The 17,268-nt window shown below is 48.3% G+C and overlaps 1 protein-coding gene across 1 annotated transcript in view; it reads left to right on the top strand.

Annotated features, from left to right (window-relative positions):
• Window positions 1-17,268, top strand: part of LOC310888609 (uncharacterized protein) — a gene marked incomplete at both ends in the record, with an annotated part of 380,131 nt that overhangs the window by 55,773 nt on the left and 307,090 nt on the right. Inside the window, one exon of the mRNA XM_083815484.1 lies at window positions 14,615-14,670. Within this exon, the coding sequence (XP_083671610.1) occupies window positions 14,615-14,670 (56 nt within the window). The remainder of the gene's footprint in view (window positions 1-14,614; window positions 14,671-17,268) is intronic.

Genomic DNA, 17,268 nt, shown 5'->3' on the forward strand with positions numbered 1-17,268 from the left:
ATTATGTTTGCAGGTTTTTAGATTTATTTCCCTTTGATTTAGTTTCTTTTCCCTGTTTCATAGGTCTCACCTTATGATCTCCTCTCCGGAGCTTCACGTTTGTTTTCAGTTGGTGCATTATCTCATTTCACAGCTGTAGTTAACAATGACATTTATTAATTTTGCCCATGTAGGGAGTTGTCTGAGAGCATTATAAGCATTATCACCTTGTTTTTGATTATATTCTGTATCTATTTTAATCTCATCTTGTTTTGCAACTAGATGGGGTTTAAGAATTGTCGGGGCTCCTCTAATGAATGCTTTGACCGTTGCAAAATCTACTGTAGCAGATAGTGGGACATTATGGGGTCCTCATTCGTGCAAGGCTGGTATGCAAGCGGCTTTTGTGACGTCTGTAGAAAGTTCACTTACAGATTTAATAGAGATTAAGGAGGGTTCACCTCACTCCATGGTGTCTATTTCCCCAGCCCAATAAGCTACTTGACTGGTGATAGAATGGACTTTATCTGCCAGGTTGGGTCCTACATTTGAGAAAACTCCCAGACCCCAATAGCAGTTTGCTTCATCCTCACTCAGCATTATCTGGTCGCCACCACTTAGGCATATTCACCACAAGTATTCAGTTTCACCTGGTTTTCTGCTATATGTCTTGCAAATTTGTCAGTCGTAATGGATCTCAGGGGATGGTTTGTGTAGTATCTCGCAGAGTACCACCCCAAGTTCCTTCAATTATTTCTGTTTTAACAATGAGTCTAGCTTCATATTCAGGGGGATTTGAGGGGAAAAAAGGATCATCATCTTCTGTCTCACTAACATCAGGATCACCCCAGATGTCTCCATCCCAATCTTCAGGGGATACTATTACTTTTCTAATATATATGATGTCGGGGGGGTAGGGAGCTGTACTGGCTTTACGAGGCAAGGTTTTGGTAGTGGGGGGCTGCAGAGGTGGCATCTGTGAGAAGAATCCAGATGCTGCCCCATGTAAGATAAGGGCCAGTTTCAGCTGGCTCCAAAGGGGCCCACCGCTGCCCAGAGCCAAGCCATGAGCAACACAGTCCATGCCTGTGTGAGAGCACATCCAAGAAAACGAAAAGAAAGAAAGAAACAAACAAAAAACTGCTTCTCAACAGCAGCTGGGAGAGCAAGGAGTGAGAAACCTCCCCACAGACACCAAAGTCAGCACAGAAGGAGGGGGAGGAGGCGCTCCAGGTGCCGGAGCTGAAGCCCCCCTGCGGCCTGTGGAGAGGCCCCTGGTGGAGCAGGATGTTCCCCTCCCTCCACCCCCCCCCCCCCCGGCCCCCCGATACTTGGGAAACTGACCAAACACCACAGCAAATATACCAAAACTTCTAGAATGTGTGAGAAACAGTCCGTAGCCAATAACTTAGGCTCAGGCAAGGATCTCAGTGAAGTAGTAATTTATTCGCGATTGCAATGGCGGGCGCCCCACAAGCAGGAGAGTGCCTGCTGGTTCCAAAACACAGTTTATATACTTTTTGATGACAGGACCCTCCCTTGTTTCCCCACTGAGTGGGTAATCCAGGTTCACAATCTATCTGATGCTTCCCAGACAATGCATGGCCTTCAGTTGCCGGCCTGTTAAATTTCAAATTTCTTTTGACTTTTTTACTGTTTGAAGTGGTAATGTTTCTTCACTTATCTGACTTAACACCGTGATTTTCACCTAATTGTTCTAAGGAGTCTGGTTGTCTGCATTTTACAAGGTCACCTGCTAAGTTTTCTTATCGCTGCAAGCATATCTCAATACCCCATTCCTTACCTCTAAGCAATGTAACTCTGCAAAAACAACATTTCCATTCCCACAATTCCCCCCTTTTCTTTTTTTATAAATTGTTGATTTTTGCAAAACTTTTCTCTAAGGTGTAATTTGGTAGATATCTTCCTCTTCTTCACCTTCTTTGCTTACCATCTCCTCTAATATAATCACCTTATCTGAGTAAGGTGGTGGCTCCATGGTCATTTGTTTCAATAGTGCAGTTTCAGTTAACCACTGTACTAGTCCTCTTACACAGGGGATAATGCAACAACCAACGGCTGTCAAAACTCCTGCTACTACGATCAAGGATGTAAATATGCCTGATTTTTCTGCCAATTCACTGGCAAGGGTGGTAAACCCTTGCAATGCTCTAGTTACTATGCCATCCGGGGCAGTATTGTTGGGTATAAAAGTGCAACAATGGTTGCTCAGTATCACACACACACACCTCCTTTCTCCACAAGCATCATATCTAATGTTATTCTCTTTTCCTAAGCCATTTTGCTGGTGGCATCTAGTTGTTCAGCGATTCCTCTTATCGCATCCCTTGTATAATTTATGAATCTCTGCTGATTATAATAAATATAAGTAATCCAATCCACATTCTTATTGATTGTTACCCATCAGAGCAGTGACTCAAACCCTGCAGCAATTTGATTCCTGGCTTCCTGTTCATCGGGAACTCCTCTAGGCACCCCAATAGAATCTATGTACGCTCTATCATCAAATGATACTCCTAAGCTTCTTTTACTTCTTCTGGGTATTTGTGATGTTTCTCTTTCAAATGCCAGGGTGAAGGGTATAGCTAATTGAACAAGTGCACAAGTGCCTCCCCAGTTAGATGGTAGGGTGGACCGGAAGATCTTCCCTCCACAGTACCACCAGAGATCTGCCCTGGGGATCTCAACTCTTGAGCAGTTTCCCATCAAGTGCCTGGTAGCATTCAAGGTCCTCGTGCACAAGGCAAATTCTCCCAGATGCTGGGTAGCACTCACACCCTGCCGTGAGAGGCAAGCTGTATGGTTACCTATAGCTGTGGAGAATGCAGGGGGAGCCCTGATATTGCTATCATGCAAGGAAGGGAACAGCAAAGAGAGAGACTTACAGGCCTCATTTCCCTGGGCAGTCTTTTCTTGGTACAATGCAATCATACATCGCATCCCCTGGGAATCCTTGGTCCACCCCAATGGGCAGGGCACTATCTGGGCAATCAGTCATCCCGAGGCACAAGCATAGCAATTGCTATGGTTGAGACTCTGGACAGTATATTTGACCCATTCTATCCAGGCATTCACATCCCCATACCCTGTTTCAATCTCCAATGTTTGAACTGCCGCATTTCAAAGAGGGCCTCCTGTTTTCTCTCCTGTTTTCTCCTTGAGTTTCTCCCTTTCTCTGATGGAAATAGAGGATCATTTCCATATAGCTATTCTCAATCTGGCTGTTGGGCCTCTCCCAGTTATTTGTTCTCTCTGCTCAATTGTCGTTGGGCATTTTAAATCTCCACAAGCTAACACCTCACAAGCATCAAACATGACAGATTGTGGTACATAACCCTCTGTCACATTCACCCATATTTTGACGGGGTATCCCATCTTACTATTATCTGGTCATGCCTTTTCCAAGTTGCCAATTGACCAAGGCTTTCTCTGAGGCCTACAATCACTAAAACCAAAATTAATAATTGATTTTTCCCTGTCATTATTTTTAAACCTCAGGTTTCCAAATAATTATCAATACAAAGAATAAGATGTACACTACTACTATAACAAACCCCCCTTGGGAGCACTTCAATTCACTATAGGTCTGTCCTTTCTCTCAATCACAAGTCATACTCATTAATTACCTGTGAAAATAAAAGGTTAGTTTACAATTGCAAGCTCTTATCCCACTCAGCGTCCACTATGAGATTTTTCTCTTCGATTTCAGCTTCCAACAAGTCTTCTGTAGGAACAGCTTCCCAGGTACTAGGGTCGACGGATGCCTTCACTCGAGTATAGCGAGTCCAACCTTTTTCCGCAGTTCTTATGGCTGTTTCAGTGGTTAGTAGTACTTGGAAGTGTCCTTCCCATTCAGGCCGGAGTTGATCCTTTCCAGGTCTGAATCAGGACCCAATTTCCCACGGGTCCTGAGAGATGACAAAGAAGAGGACAACCCCAGAATACAGTTCTTAAGAAAACTCTCTTGTTTCGAATTGCGGTATCTCATCCCTTCTGCCCAGATAGGGTAATCCGAACAGCATCTCATACGGTGAATTTCCTATATCGTTTCTTGGTGCTGTTTGAACCTGGAGCAGTGCTAAAGGTAAGCATTTTACCCAAGGAAGTTGGGTTTCTAACACTAATTTAGTTAATTGCTTCTTTAATGTCTGGTTCATTCGCTTTGCCTTCCCAGAAGAGGAGGGGTGCCAGGGGGTGTGAAAATCCCACTCAATCTCTAAGGCCTGCATTAACCCTTGCAGTACTTGTGAAGTGAAGTGACTTCCTTGATCTGAATCAATGTTTTCAGCTATCCCATATCTAGGGACTATTTGCTCCAGTGATACCTTAGACACCGTGTTTGCAGTTGCAGATACCGAGGGGAAAGCTTCCACCCATCCAGTCACGTGGTCAATTAGGACAAACAAGTACTTAAGTCTCCCTGCTTTAGGTAACTCAGTAAAGTCTACCTGTATACTTTGGAAAGGTCGAATCCCTGGTTCCCATCCCCCTCTAGGTGACTTATGGATGACCTTTTTATTTACCTTTAGGCATATGGTTCATCCTCTGCATATTTGCTTCACTGAAGTGTATATTCCTACACAGACATACTTTCTTAGCACAGCATCACACATTGCTTGCACCTCCCAATGACTCTCTTGATGTAAAACATCATATTTGCCTCATTGGTGCTTTATTCAGCATTTCTCTCCCATCAGGGAGTATCCGTTTTTCCTTCAGAATTCGTGGCTCCTGATTCCTTAAAAAAAAAACCTTTCTCTTAAAAACTTTTTACTTCTTTCTTAGTATTCAACAATTCCCTGAATCCTCTCTGGATTTATTCTCAGTTTTCCCTCAGACATTAGATGCCTTAAATACCTGACTTGTCTTTCTACATACTGTAATTTATTTTTCAATACTCCCAAGCCCTGCTTTCCCAGAAAGTTGAATAGCTTGTTAGTAGCTTCCTTCACAACTGTTTTCTCCTGTCCTGACAATAAAAGATCATCCACATATTGTAACAGCAACACCTCCTCAGGAGGTTGGAATTGCTCCAAAATCTGTTCTAGAACTTTGCCCAAATAAATCGGTGGCCCTGTAAACCCCTGAGGTAAAATTGTCCATCTGTATTGATGCTTCTGCCCCGTTTCAGAGTCTTTCCAGTCAGAGGTGAATATATCTTTGCTCTCAGGGCCTGAGAGCACTCCATTAATACCACTGTTATTGCAGTCTAACAATTTACTATCTGAATGCCCAATTTCATCATCAAATCCCTTCCCAACAAGTTAGTCCCTGCCTTGGGTACATACAATAATTGCCCAGAGATCATTTTATCCCCTAGTCTCAGCTTGGTATCCCCCAAAGGTGGCACTGTTACCCCAGCCCCTTCTACCCCCATCACTTTTTAGGGTTTCATTAGTTAATTTAATCCCCGATACTTTATAGGCCAGTAATGACCTAGCTGCCCCTGTGTATTGTGTTTGATGGCAAGGTTCGGGAGGGGGCTGCAGTGGCAGCCCAAGGAGGAGAATCCAGAAACCACCCCGTGGCAGATAAGGGACAATTTCATCCGGCCCCAGAGGGGCCCACCGCTGCCCAGAGCCAAGCCATGAGCGACACAGTCCGTGCCTCTGTGAGAGCACATCCACGAAAACAAACGAATGAACAAACAAAAACCTGCTGCTCAACAGCAGCTGGGAGAGAGAGGAGTGAGAAACCTCCCCGCAGACACTAAAGTCAGCACAGAAGGAGGGGGTGGAGGCGCTCCAGGCACTGGAGCCGAAGCCCCCTGTGGCCTGTGGAGAGGCCCCTGGTGGAGCAGGCTGCCCCCCCCCCCGGTCCCCCCCCGTCCTGGTTCCAGTTAGGACAGAGTTAATTTTTCCTCATAGTAGCTGGGAGGGTGCTATGTTTTGGATTAGGATGAGAAGAGCGCTGATAACATGCTGATGTTTTAATTGTTGCAGAGCAGTGTTTACACCAGGCCAAGGACTTTTCGGCTTCTCGCTCTGTCCTGCCAGCGAGCAGGCTAGGGGTGCAGCAGGAGCTGGGAGGGGACAGACCCAGGACAGCTGACCCAAACTGGCCAAAGGGGTATTCCATACCATCTGACGTCATGCTAAACAATATATAGGGGTGGCTGGCCGGGGTGGGGGGGCCGGCTGCTCGGGGATAGGCTGGGCATCGGTCAGCGGGTGGTGAGCAATTGCATTGTGCATCACTTGTTTCTTACACATTATTATTATTAATACTATTATCATTATCACTATTATTATTATTATTGTTATTATTATTTTCCTGTCTTAATGAACTGTCTTTATCTCAACTCACCGGCTTCACTTTCCCGTTTCTCTCCCCCATCCCAGAGAGGGGGGGAGGAGGGTGAGCGAACGGCTGTGTGGTATTTAGCTGCCAGCCGGGTTAAACCACAACGGTCCTTTTGGCGCCCAACGTGGGGCACGAAGGGTTGAGATATCGACAGATTCGACCTGAGTGTGTTAAACTAAAATTGGTATAAGTATTGGACCTGCTTAATAGTTGCTAGTCACGATGTTGATTGCCTTAATCTCCAGTCTGCTGTGCCTGTTTTCCAAATTGAGTTTTATAGCGCGTTACTTTCTGTATGTGCTCCCTGTTGCACTGTTTATCCTTTCCGGGCCCTGGTTTAAGATTGTTATGGTACTGTGCGGTGTAACAATGGCTTATGAAATGATGAAATATCTGGTCACGACTTTAACCTGGTATTTGTACTCAGCACTGACGTCGACGCTATACTTTGGAAACCATATCTCGGGAACTATTAGCAATTACACCTATTGCCTGTTTTCGTTAGGGAGCCAATCTGTGAAGGGGACAGGGGAAGACATGTTTCCCTACCTGTTCACTCCCCCTTTCTCCTTCACCACCCTCTTATCCCCCGAGCTAGTTACGGTGGTTCTCCGAGATGTTGAATATCCTTGGGATACTCAGACCAGCATGTTCTTGTTGTTATGTCTCCTGAATGCGCTTCAGGTTTTGTTTAAGGTTAAACAACTACTTAGGAATCTCATCCGGAAATCTGTCTTGAGGCGGGATAGTTGCGAGTGGCAGGGAGTGTGGGAGGATATGGGCAGGTTTCTAGAGCAGTGGTCACCTCCAGTGTTTTGGACATTCACCCCTGAACAACTGCAAAATCCTAAAAAGCTGGCAGAATGCTTGAAAAAAAGGTGTCATGACTCTGGCAGTTCCAAAGTGACACAAATCACTGTAGCGTGCTGGGGTCTGGCTTGTGCCTATCGAGCTGCAATTGATGCTACTATCAACCTAGCTCCAGCTCCTGCAGCCGTCCCAGTTCCAGCTCCTGCAGCCGTTCCAGTTCCAGCTCCTGCAGCCACTCCAGCTCCTGCAGCCGTTCCAGTTCCAGCTCCTGCAGCTGCTCCAGCTCCAGCTCCTGCAGCCGCTCCAGCTCCTGCAGCCGCTCCAGCTCCTGCAGCCGCTCCAGCTCCAGCTCCTGCAGCCACTCCAGCTCCTGAAGCCGCTCCAGCTCCAGCTCCTGCAGCCGCTCCATCTCCTGCAGCCGTCCCAGTTCCAGCTCCTGCAGCCGCTCCAGCTCCTGCAGCCGCTCCAGCTCCTGCAGCCGCTCCAGCTCCAGCTCCTGCAGCCGCTCCAGCTCCTGCAGCCACTCCAGCTCCAGCTCCTGCAGCCGCTCCAGCTCCTGCAGCCGCTCCAGCTCTAGCTCCTGCAGCCGCTCCAGCTCCTGCAGCCGCTCCAGCTCCTGCAGCCGCTCCAGTTCCAGCTCCTGCAGCCGCTCCAGTTCCAGCTCCTGCAGCCGCTCCAGCTCCTGCAGCCGCTCCAGCTCCTGCAGCCGCTCCAGCTCCAGCTCCTGCAGCCGCTCCAGCTCCTGCAGCTGCTCCCACTCCTGTGGCTGGGTCAGAGAAACGAGCTGTAGCAGTGCAAGTTGACCCCGCAGAGGGTATTCCAACCCCTGTGGCAGACCCTGTGTCTGGGTCAGAGAAACGAGCTGTAGCAGTGCAAGTTGCCCCTGTAGACAAGGTGAAAAAATGGTATAGAGACTCAGGTCGTTTAGAACGCAGACAGTCTTCTGCGAAGTCTGGGCATAGTGAAGACGAGGCTGGGCCATCAAAGGTGCAGGAGACTGAAGATGAGGATGGGGATGTCGAAAAATCAACAGTAACTACCCGGACTCTATACCAGCGTGAGCTACGAGATGTGCGAAAAGATTTTGGTCGCTGTATAGGTGAGCAGCTTGTCACCTGGCTGCTCCGGTGCTGGGACACCGGAGCCAATTATGTGGAATTAGAGGGCAGGGAAGACAGGCGGCTGGGATCCCTTGCTAGGGACGCATGTATTGACAAAGCAATTGGAGATGGAGCACGATCTCGCAGCCTCTGGAGGCGTCTCCTGTCAGCTGTGAAGGAAAGGTATCCCTTCAAGGAAGAACTTGTATGTCTACCAGGCAAATGGACCACCATGGAGAAGGGAATTCAGTACCTGAGGGAATTGGCCGTACGGGAAGTAATTTATAAGGACCTAGTCGACGCACAAACATCCACAGATCCAGATGCAGTCCGGTGTACACCACCCATGTGGCGGAAGTTTGTACGGAGTGCACCATCATCATATGCCAGCTCATTGGCAATACTAACCTGGAAAGAGGAGGAGAATCCCACAGTGAATGAAGTGACTAAAATAGTCCGGCAGTACGAAGGAAATCTCTCCTCTTCCCTACAGGCCTGTGTCTCGGCTGTGGAGAAACTCTCTGAAGAGGTCCACCAACTTAAAGAGAATTTATCTTCCCCTCCACCTGAACGAACCAGTGCCCACCAGCTAAAAGAGAATGCTTTGGAGAAACTTTCTGAAAAGATCCACCAACTTGAAGAGAGATTATTTTCCTCCCCACCTGTACAAACCAGTGTCTCAGCTATTAGGGGTAAACGTTCATCTATGCAAGGAAGATAATATGGTAGGCACACACCCCGCGCCACCCTGTGGTTTTACCTACGTGACCATGGAGAGGACATGAGAAAATGGGATGGAAAATCTACTGCGACCCTAGAGGCACGGGTACGTGAATTGCAAAAGAAAACAATTGGGTAAAAGGGGTTCTCTGAAAAGTTTGCTGCTCCAACTTCCAGCAGGCAGTCCTTTAAACACAGAAACGAAGATTCTGACCAGGACTAGAGGGGCCCTGCCTCCAGCCAGGGGGAGGAAAGGGACAATCGATTTTATTGGACTGTGTGGATTCGATGGCCTGGCACGTCAGACGCACAGAAGTATAAGGCTTTAGTAGACACGGGTGCACAGTGTACTCTAATGCCAACAAGCTATAAAAGGCCAGAGCCCATCTGTATTTATGGTGTGACGGGGGGATCCCAGCAGTTAATTGTATTGGAGGCTGAAGTGAGTCTAACCGGTAATGAGTGGCAAAAGCACCGTATTGTGACTGGCCCGGATGCTCCGTGCATCCTTGGCATAGACTACCTCAGGAGAGGATTTTTCAAGGACCCAAAAGGGTTCCTTCCGCTGGGCTCTTGGCATAGCTGCCTTAGAGACAGAGGACATTAAGCAGTTGTCTACCTTGCCCGGTCTCTCAGAGGACCCTTCTGTTGTGGGGTTGCTGAGGGTCGAAGAACAGCAAGTGCCGATCGCTACCACAACAGTGCACCGGCGGCAATATCGCACCAACCGAGACTCCCTGATTCCCATCCATAAGCTAATTCGTCAACTGGAGAGCCAAGGAGTGATCAGCAAGACTCATTCACCTTTTAATAGTCCCATATGGCCAGTGCGAAAGTCTAATGGTGAGTGGAGACTAACAGTGGACTATCGTGGCCTGAACGAAGTCACGCCACCACTGAGTGCTGCAGTGCCGGACATGCTAGAACTCCAGTATGAACTGGAATCAAAGGCAGCCAAGTGGTATGCCACAATTGATATCGCTAATGCATTTTTCTCCATCCCTCTAGCAGCAGAGTGCAGGCCACAGTTTGCTTTCACTTGGAGGGGAGTCCAATATACTTGGAATCGGCTGCCCCAGGGGTGGAAACAGAGCCCTACCATTTGCCATGGACTGATCCAGTCTGCGCTGGAGCAGGGGGAAGCTCCTGAACACCTGCAGTACATTGATGACATCATTGTGTGGGGTGACACTGCAGAAGAAGTTTTCGAGAAAGGGAAGAAAATAGTCCAAATCCTTCTGAAGGCCGGTTTTGCCATAAAACAGAATAAAGTTAAAGGACCTGCACGAGAGATCCAGTTTTTAGGAATAAAATGGCAAGATGGACGTCGTCAAATCCCAATGGATGTGATCAACAAAATAACAGCTATGTCTCCACCAACTAGCAAAAAAGAAACACAAACTTTCCTAGGTGTCGTGGGGTTTTGGAGAATGCATATTCCAAATTACAGTCTGATTGTAAACCCGCTCTACCAAGTAACCCGTAAGAAGAATGCTTTTGAATGGGGCCCTGAGCAACGACAAGCCTTTGAACAAATTAAGCAGGAAATAGTTCATGCAGTAGCCCTCGGGCCAGTCCGAACAGGACCAGATGAAAAGAATGTGCTCTACACCGCAGCCGGGGAGAATGGTCCCGCCTGGAGCCTCTGGCAGAAAGAACCTGGGGAAACTCGAGGTCGACCCCTGGGGTTTTGGAGTCGGGGATACAGAGGATCTGAGGCCCGCTATACTCCAACCGAAAAGGAGATATTGGCAGCATATGAAGGAGTTCGATCTGCTTTGGAAGTGGTCGGTACTGAAGCGCAGCTCCTCCTGGCACCCCGACTGCCAGTACTAGGCTGGATGTTCAAAGGAAGGGTCCCCTCTACACATCATGCAACTGATGCTACATGGAGCAAGGGGGTTGCACTGATTACTCAGCGGGCTCGAATAGGAAACCCCAGTCGCCCAGGAATCTTGGAGGTGATTTTGGACTGGCCAGAAGGCAAATACTTTGGGATATCATCAGAGGAGGAGGTGGTCCGTGCTGAAGAAGCCCCACTGTACAACAAGCTACCGGAAAATGAGAAGAAATATGCCTTGTTCACTGACGGGTCCTGTCGTATTGTGGGAAAGCATCGGAGATGGAAAGCTGCTGTATGGAGTCCTACACGACGAGTTGCAGAAGCTGCTGAGGGAGAAGGTGAATCGAGCCAGTTTGCAGAAGTGAAAGCCATCCAGCTGGCTTTAGATATTGCTGAACGAGAAAAGTGGCCAGTTCTCTATCTCTATACTGATTCATGGATGGTAGCAAATGCCCTGTGGGGGTGGTTACAGCAATGGAAGCAGAACAACTGGCAGCGCAGGGGCAAGCCCATCTGGGCTGCGGCATTGTGGCAAGATATTGCTGCCCGGGTAGAGAACCTGGTTGTAAAGGTACGCCATGTAGATGCTCATGTGCCCAAGAATCGGGCTACTGAAGAACATCAAAACAACCAGCAGGTGGATCAGGCTGCTAAGATTGAAGTGGCTCAGGTGGACCTGGACTGGCAACATAAAGGTGAATTATTTATAGCCCGATGGGCCCATGACACCTCAGGCCATCAAGGTAGAGATGCAACATACAGATGGGCTCGTGATCGAGGGGTGGACCTGACCATGGACACTATAGCACAGGTTATTCATGATTGTGAAATGTGCTGCAATCAAGCAAGCCAAACGGTCAAAACCTCTTTGGTATGGAGGACGATGGCTGAAATATAAACATGGAGAGGCCTGGCAGATTGATTACATCACACTCCCTCAAACCCGCAACAGCAAGCGCCACGTACTTACAATGGTGGAAGCAACCACCGGATGGCTGGAAACATATCCTGTGCCCCATGCCACCGCCCGGAACACTATCCTGGGCCTTGAAAAGCAAGTCCTATGGCGACATGGCACCCCAGAGAGAATTGAGTCAGACAATGGGACTCATTTCCGAAACAACCTTATAGACACTTGGGCCAAAGAACATGGTATTGAGTGGGTGTATCACATCCCCTGTCATGCACCAGCCTCTGGAAAAGTTGAACGATACAATGGACTGTTGAAGACTACACTGAAAGCAATGGGTGCTGGGACATTCAAAAATTGAGATACACATTTGGCAAAGGCCACCTGGTTAGTCAATACCAGGGGATCTGCCAACCGAGCTGGACCTGCCCAATCAAACCTGTTACGCACTGTAGAAGGGGATAAAGTTCCTGTAGTGCACGTAAGAAACATGCTGGGTAAAACAGTCTGGGCTACTCCTGCCTCAGGAAAAGGCAAACCCATTCGTGGAATTGCTTTTGCTCAGGGACCTGGATGCACTTGGTGGGTAATGCAAAAGAATGGGGAGGTCCGGTGTGTACCTCAAGGGGATTTGATACTGGGTGAGAATAGCCCATGAGTTGAATTGTAGTATGTTAATTATTATATAATACTGTATGTCATCACTACCATGATTGCTATATATCATAGATGAAAAATGGTGATTAATTAGAATGTATTGGACAGAGTGTAACCTGAGCATGACATAAATGGTATGGAATAAGGGGTGGATATCTGTCCTGGTTCCAGTTAGGACAGAGTTAATTTTTCCTCATAGTAGCTGGGAGGGTGCTATGTTTTGGATTAGGATGAGAAGAGCGCTGATAACATGCTGATGTTTTAATTGTTGCAGAGCAGTGTTTACACCAGGCCAAGGACTTTTCGGCTTCTCGCTCTGTCCTGCCAGCGAGCAGGCTGGGGGTGCAGCAGGAGCTGGGAGGGGACAGACCCAGGACAGCTGACCCAAACTGGCCAAAGGGGTATTCCATACCATCTGACGTCATGCTAAACAATATATAGGGGTGGCTGGCCGGGGTGGGGGGGCCGGCTGCTCGGGGATAGGCTGGGCATCGGTCAGCGGGTGGTGAGCAATTGCATTGTGCATCACTTGTTTCTTACACATTATTATTATTAATACTATTATCATTATTACTATTATTATTATTACTATTGTTATTATTATTTTCCTGTCTTAATGAACTGTCTTTATCTCAACTCACAGGCTTCACTTTCCCATTTCTCTCTCCCATCCCAGAGAGGGAGGGGGGAGGGTGAGCGAACGGCTGTGTGGTGTTTAGCTGCCAGCCGGGTTAAACCACAACACCCCCCCTTCTCCATACTTGGGAAAATGACCAAACACCACAGCAAATATACCAAAACTTCTAGACTGTTACTTAGATAATGCCTACATCCTCTTTCCCTGCTCATTCAACTTTCCTAAATCATTCAAAAAACAGCTCTGTCAAACATTACGTACCACAGCTTTAACACCTTCAATAACCCTTTTTAACACTTCTTTTCATCTTTCTCCAGCCTGCACTTTCCCATTTTCCTTCTCTCCTCCTATTCAAAGGCTGTCCCTGATCTTTCCTTGCCTGCCATTCCTTCATCTCTCTTCCTCTCCTTTCCATCCTGGCCCTGACTCCCCCTGAAGATTTTCTTCCTCTTTCTCCAACCCTCTGCCTGACTACCTGCTACACTGTCAAGACCATTAGTTTCACTCTCTACTTTTCCTTCTCATCTCCCCTCCTGACACACACCTTCAGGGCCTCCCACAGGAGGGCCCCCCAGTGACTGTTCACTACATCCCCCCACCTTCTGGAGCATTTTCTGGGTATCTTGCCAGGCTTTAATCACAAAATGAACTGTCAAGAGCCCTTGGGATACCAGGTCCTCAGGATTCATCCTCAAGTACTTTCTCATTCTGACCCCAAGTCTCTCATATGATTTCGGTGTTGCGCATTATTATTATTCCAGCCAGGATCGGCAAGTGGGTATTTCTGCCCTGCCGGTATTACCCCTGGTCCTGGAGGATGAGCTCTTTCCCATTTTTGTATAGCAGCTCTCCTCCTGATCATTCCCATTTCTTTCCCTGTAAACAGCATATTTATATACATAATTCCCTCCCCCCCCCCAAGAGTATAAGTCAGGTCCTAGGAACTGGTCTAATAGTTCAGCTAGCCCGTTGGGGTCCTCAATTAAAGACTTCATCTCCTTAAAACTCCTAACCTCTCTGCTGGTAAGGAGGGGGGGAAGTTCACTTAAGAGGATACACAGTTAGTGTTAGTACTGTTAGTATCAGGGAAGGCAAAATTCTCAGTACCTCTTCTACCTTGTTCTAATTCTGTGAGAGCCTAGAGTACGCTCTTCTCTAGGGACAGTGTTAATTGCAGTCCCTGTCTCCCTTCCTGGAGCAACTGCTGTTGCCATCGGTGCAATATTAGGATTATAGGGAGCATAACTTGGCTCCTCCTCCGAAAAAAAAAGCAATCTTATTGTTTACACATAAATTTAAAGCCTGAATTTTCATCAGACCCGTATTTCGGCCAAAATACTGCAGTTTCCCTAATTGGTTCTTTTGTCCAGACTAATACACAATATTTAACCATTTTTTTTTATCATCTCCTCTAATTTTGAGATTATTTTTCCAATTTCTTGTAATTCTTCAGGAAGAACTGTCGGTAGGCACTCCCCCAGGGATATTTCCCTGTCCCCTGGAACTCATAGTTCCCATTTTTCCTAGCCCTTGTCAGTGTGCTGCTACAGAAATTTCCCTCCTGCAGGGTACCACACGCTAACGTTCCGATTCTGGAAAATGGGGGTGTACTTCCAAGCACTTCCCCGTGCAAGGGGTACTGTACACCAAATTTCCCTGGTGTACTGCCAAGCACTTCCCTGTGCAAGGGGTACCGTACACCAAATTTCCCGAGACTCTTCCTTTCTCTCTTATCTCACGCTTCGTCCATCTCTGGCCGCGCCCCTCGCGGAGCTACGGAACTGCGGATCAGGACTCCACACTCGCTTCGTACAAAAGTACGTCTCAATCACACATCACACAGAGTCTCACCTGACCCCCAAGGCAATACTTAATATTTCTTACCCTGGTCTGTGCACAGAGTTACCGGATCAATTCTTAAACCCAGAGTGCCTACCTTCCCTTCTCCAGTACTTGATGGATCCTGCCTCTTTAATCAGTCTCGGGCCCTCTGTCAGCTCTCCGCAGAACCGCCACCGTTGATGCACAGGACCGCTGAAATCAGCGGGGCATGCCTTCCTGCTGCGGCGGTGGGGCTCCCCAGTAGGCGACTGGATCCCGGACGAACCCTCAAATCGTGAGAAACAGTCTGTAGCCAATAACATAGGCTCAGGCGAGGATCTCAGTGAAGTAGCATTTTTATTCGCGATTGCAATGGCGGGCGCCCCACAAGCAGGAGAGCGCCTGCTGGTTCCAAAACACAGTTTATATATATATACATATATTTTTTTTTTCTCGACGACCGGGACCCTCCCCTGTTTCCCCATTGACTGGGTAATCCAGGTTCACAGTCTATGCAGTGCTTCACAGACAATACATGGCTTTCAGTTGCCGGTATGTTATAAGTCAAATTTTGACTTTTATACTCTTTGAGGTGGTGATGTTTCTTACACAGTGATTTCCGCCTAATTGCTCTAAGGAGTCTGGTTATCTGCATTTTACAAGGTCGTCTGTTAAGCTTTCTTATCACTGCAAGCATATCTCAATACCACATTCCTTCCCTTTAAACAATGTAACTCGGTGCAAAACCAACATTTTTATTCCCACATGGGAAATCGTAATAGTTTCTGACAACTGATGCATTTCTGCCAGGTTCTGCCTACAAGGTCCGACAGAGTGTTTCCAGTTTAACAAACCCGATGTTGTAAACGGAATATGAACAAAAAGAGATTCTCCTCCTGGTCCCACTGCCTGTCTTAACGGAGCCTGGATAACTGGCCCTACCCTTTGTCAGGTTCAAAGTACTATTGGACTATAATTAGAATCATCCTGGGCCTGGGGAGGTGTGGTGGTTTTACTTGGGTGGGCGGTCGAGCTCCACCACAACCGCTCTCTCACTCCCCCTCCTCAAAGAGGAACGGGGAGAAAATACGATGAAAAGGGCTCAAGGGTTGAGATATGGACGGGGAGATCGCACAGTAATTATCGTGACGGGCAAAACAGGCTCAGCATAGGGAGACAGTAAGATTTATTGCCTATTACTAACAAGCTAGAGAAGCGAGAAACAAAGGAAAGAAACCAAAAGCACCTTCCCCCCCATCCACCCTCTTCCATCTCCTCACCCCGAGCGGCGCAGGGGAACGGGGGAATAGGGGTTATGGTCAGTCTATAGCGCTTCTTCGCCACCGCTCCTTCTCGGTCACTCTCGTCCCCTGTGCTGTGGGGTCCCTCCAATGGGATGCAGTCTTTGGTGAACTGATCCGGCGTGGGCTTCCCACAGGCAGCAGCTCTTCAAGAACTGCTCCAGATATGGGTCCATACCACTGGGTCCATCCCTCAGGAGCGAACTGCTCCAACCTGGATCCCCCACGGGCAGCAGCTCCTGCCAGGTCACCTGCTCCTGCATGGGCTCCTCTCCATGGGCTGCAGGTCTGGCCCGGAATCTGCTCCGGCAGGGGTCTTCCACAGGCCGCAGTCTCCATCGGTGCAGGTCCACCTGCTGCACTGTGGTCTCCTCCACGGGCTGCAGGGTGGAACCCTGCTCCACCGTGGTACTCCATGGGCTGCAGGGGGACAGCCTGCTTCACCATGGTCCTCACCACAGGCCGCAGGGGACTTCTGCTCCGGCGCCTGGAGCACCTCTCCCCCTCCTTCTTCACTGACCTTGGCACCTGCAAGGCTGTTCCTCACTCCTCTCACTCTCCCAGCTGCTGTGTGTGGTGCAGCGCTTTTTCCCCCTGTCTTAAATATGCTCTCACAGAGGCGCAAAACAACATCACTTATTGGCTCAGCTCTGGTCAGCAGTGGGGCCCTTACCAGTTATCTCAACTCTTCGGGCCCACATTGGGCGCCAAAAGGACTGTTGTGGTTTAATCCGGCTGGCAGCTAAGCACCACACAGCCGTTCGCTTACCCTCCCACCTCCCTCCCTGGGATAATAATAATAGTAACGGTAATAGTACTACTACTACTAATGTGTACAAAACAATTGATGCACAATGCAATTGCTCACCACCCACTGACCGATGCCCAGCCTGTCCCTGAGCAGCTGGTACCCTCCATTCTGGCCAGCCACCCCATATTAATTGTTCAGCATGACATCATATGGTATGGAATACCCCTTTGGCCAGTTGGCCAGCTGTCCTGGGTCTGTCCCCTCCCAGCTCCTGCTGCACCCCCAGCCTGCCCGCTGGCAGGACAGAGCGAGAAGCTGAAAAGTCCTTGGCCTGGTGTAAGCACTGCTCTGCAACAATTAAAACATCATCATCTTATCAACATTATTCTCATCCCAAATCCCAAACACGACACCC

Source organism: Anser anser (assembly GCF_964211835.1).
Source record: "Anser anser genome assembly, chromosome: W".
Classification (NCBI taxonomy): Eukaryota; Metazoa; Chordata; class Aves; order Anseriformes; family Anatidae; genus Anser; species Anser anser.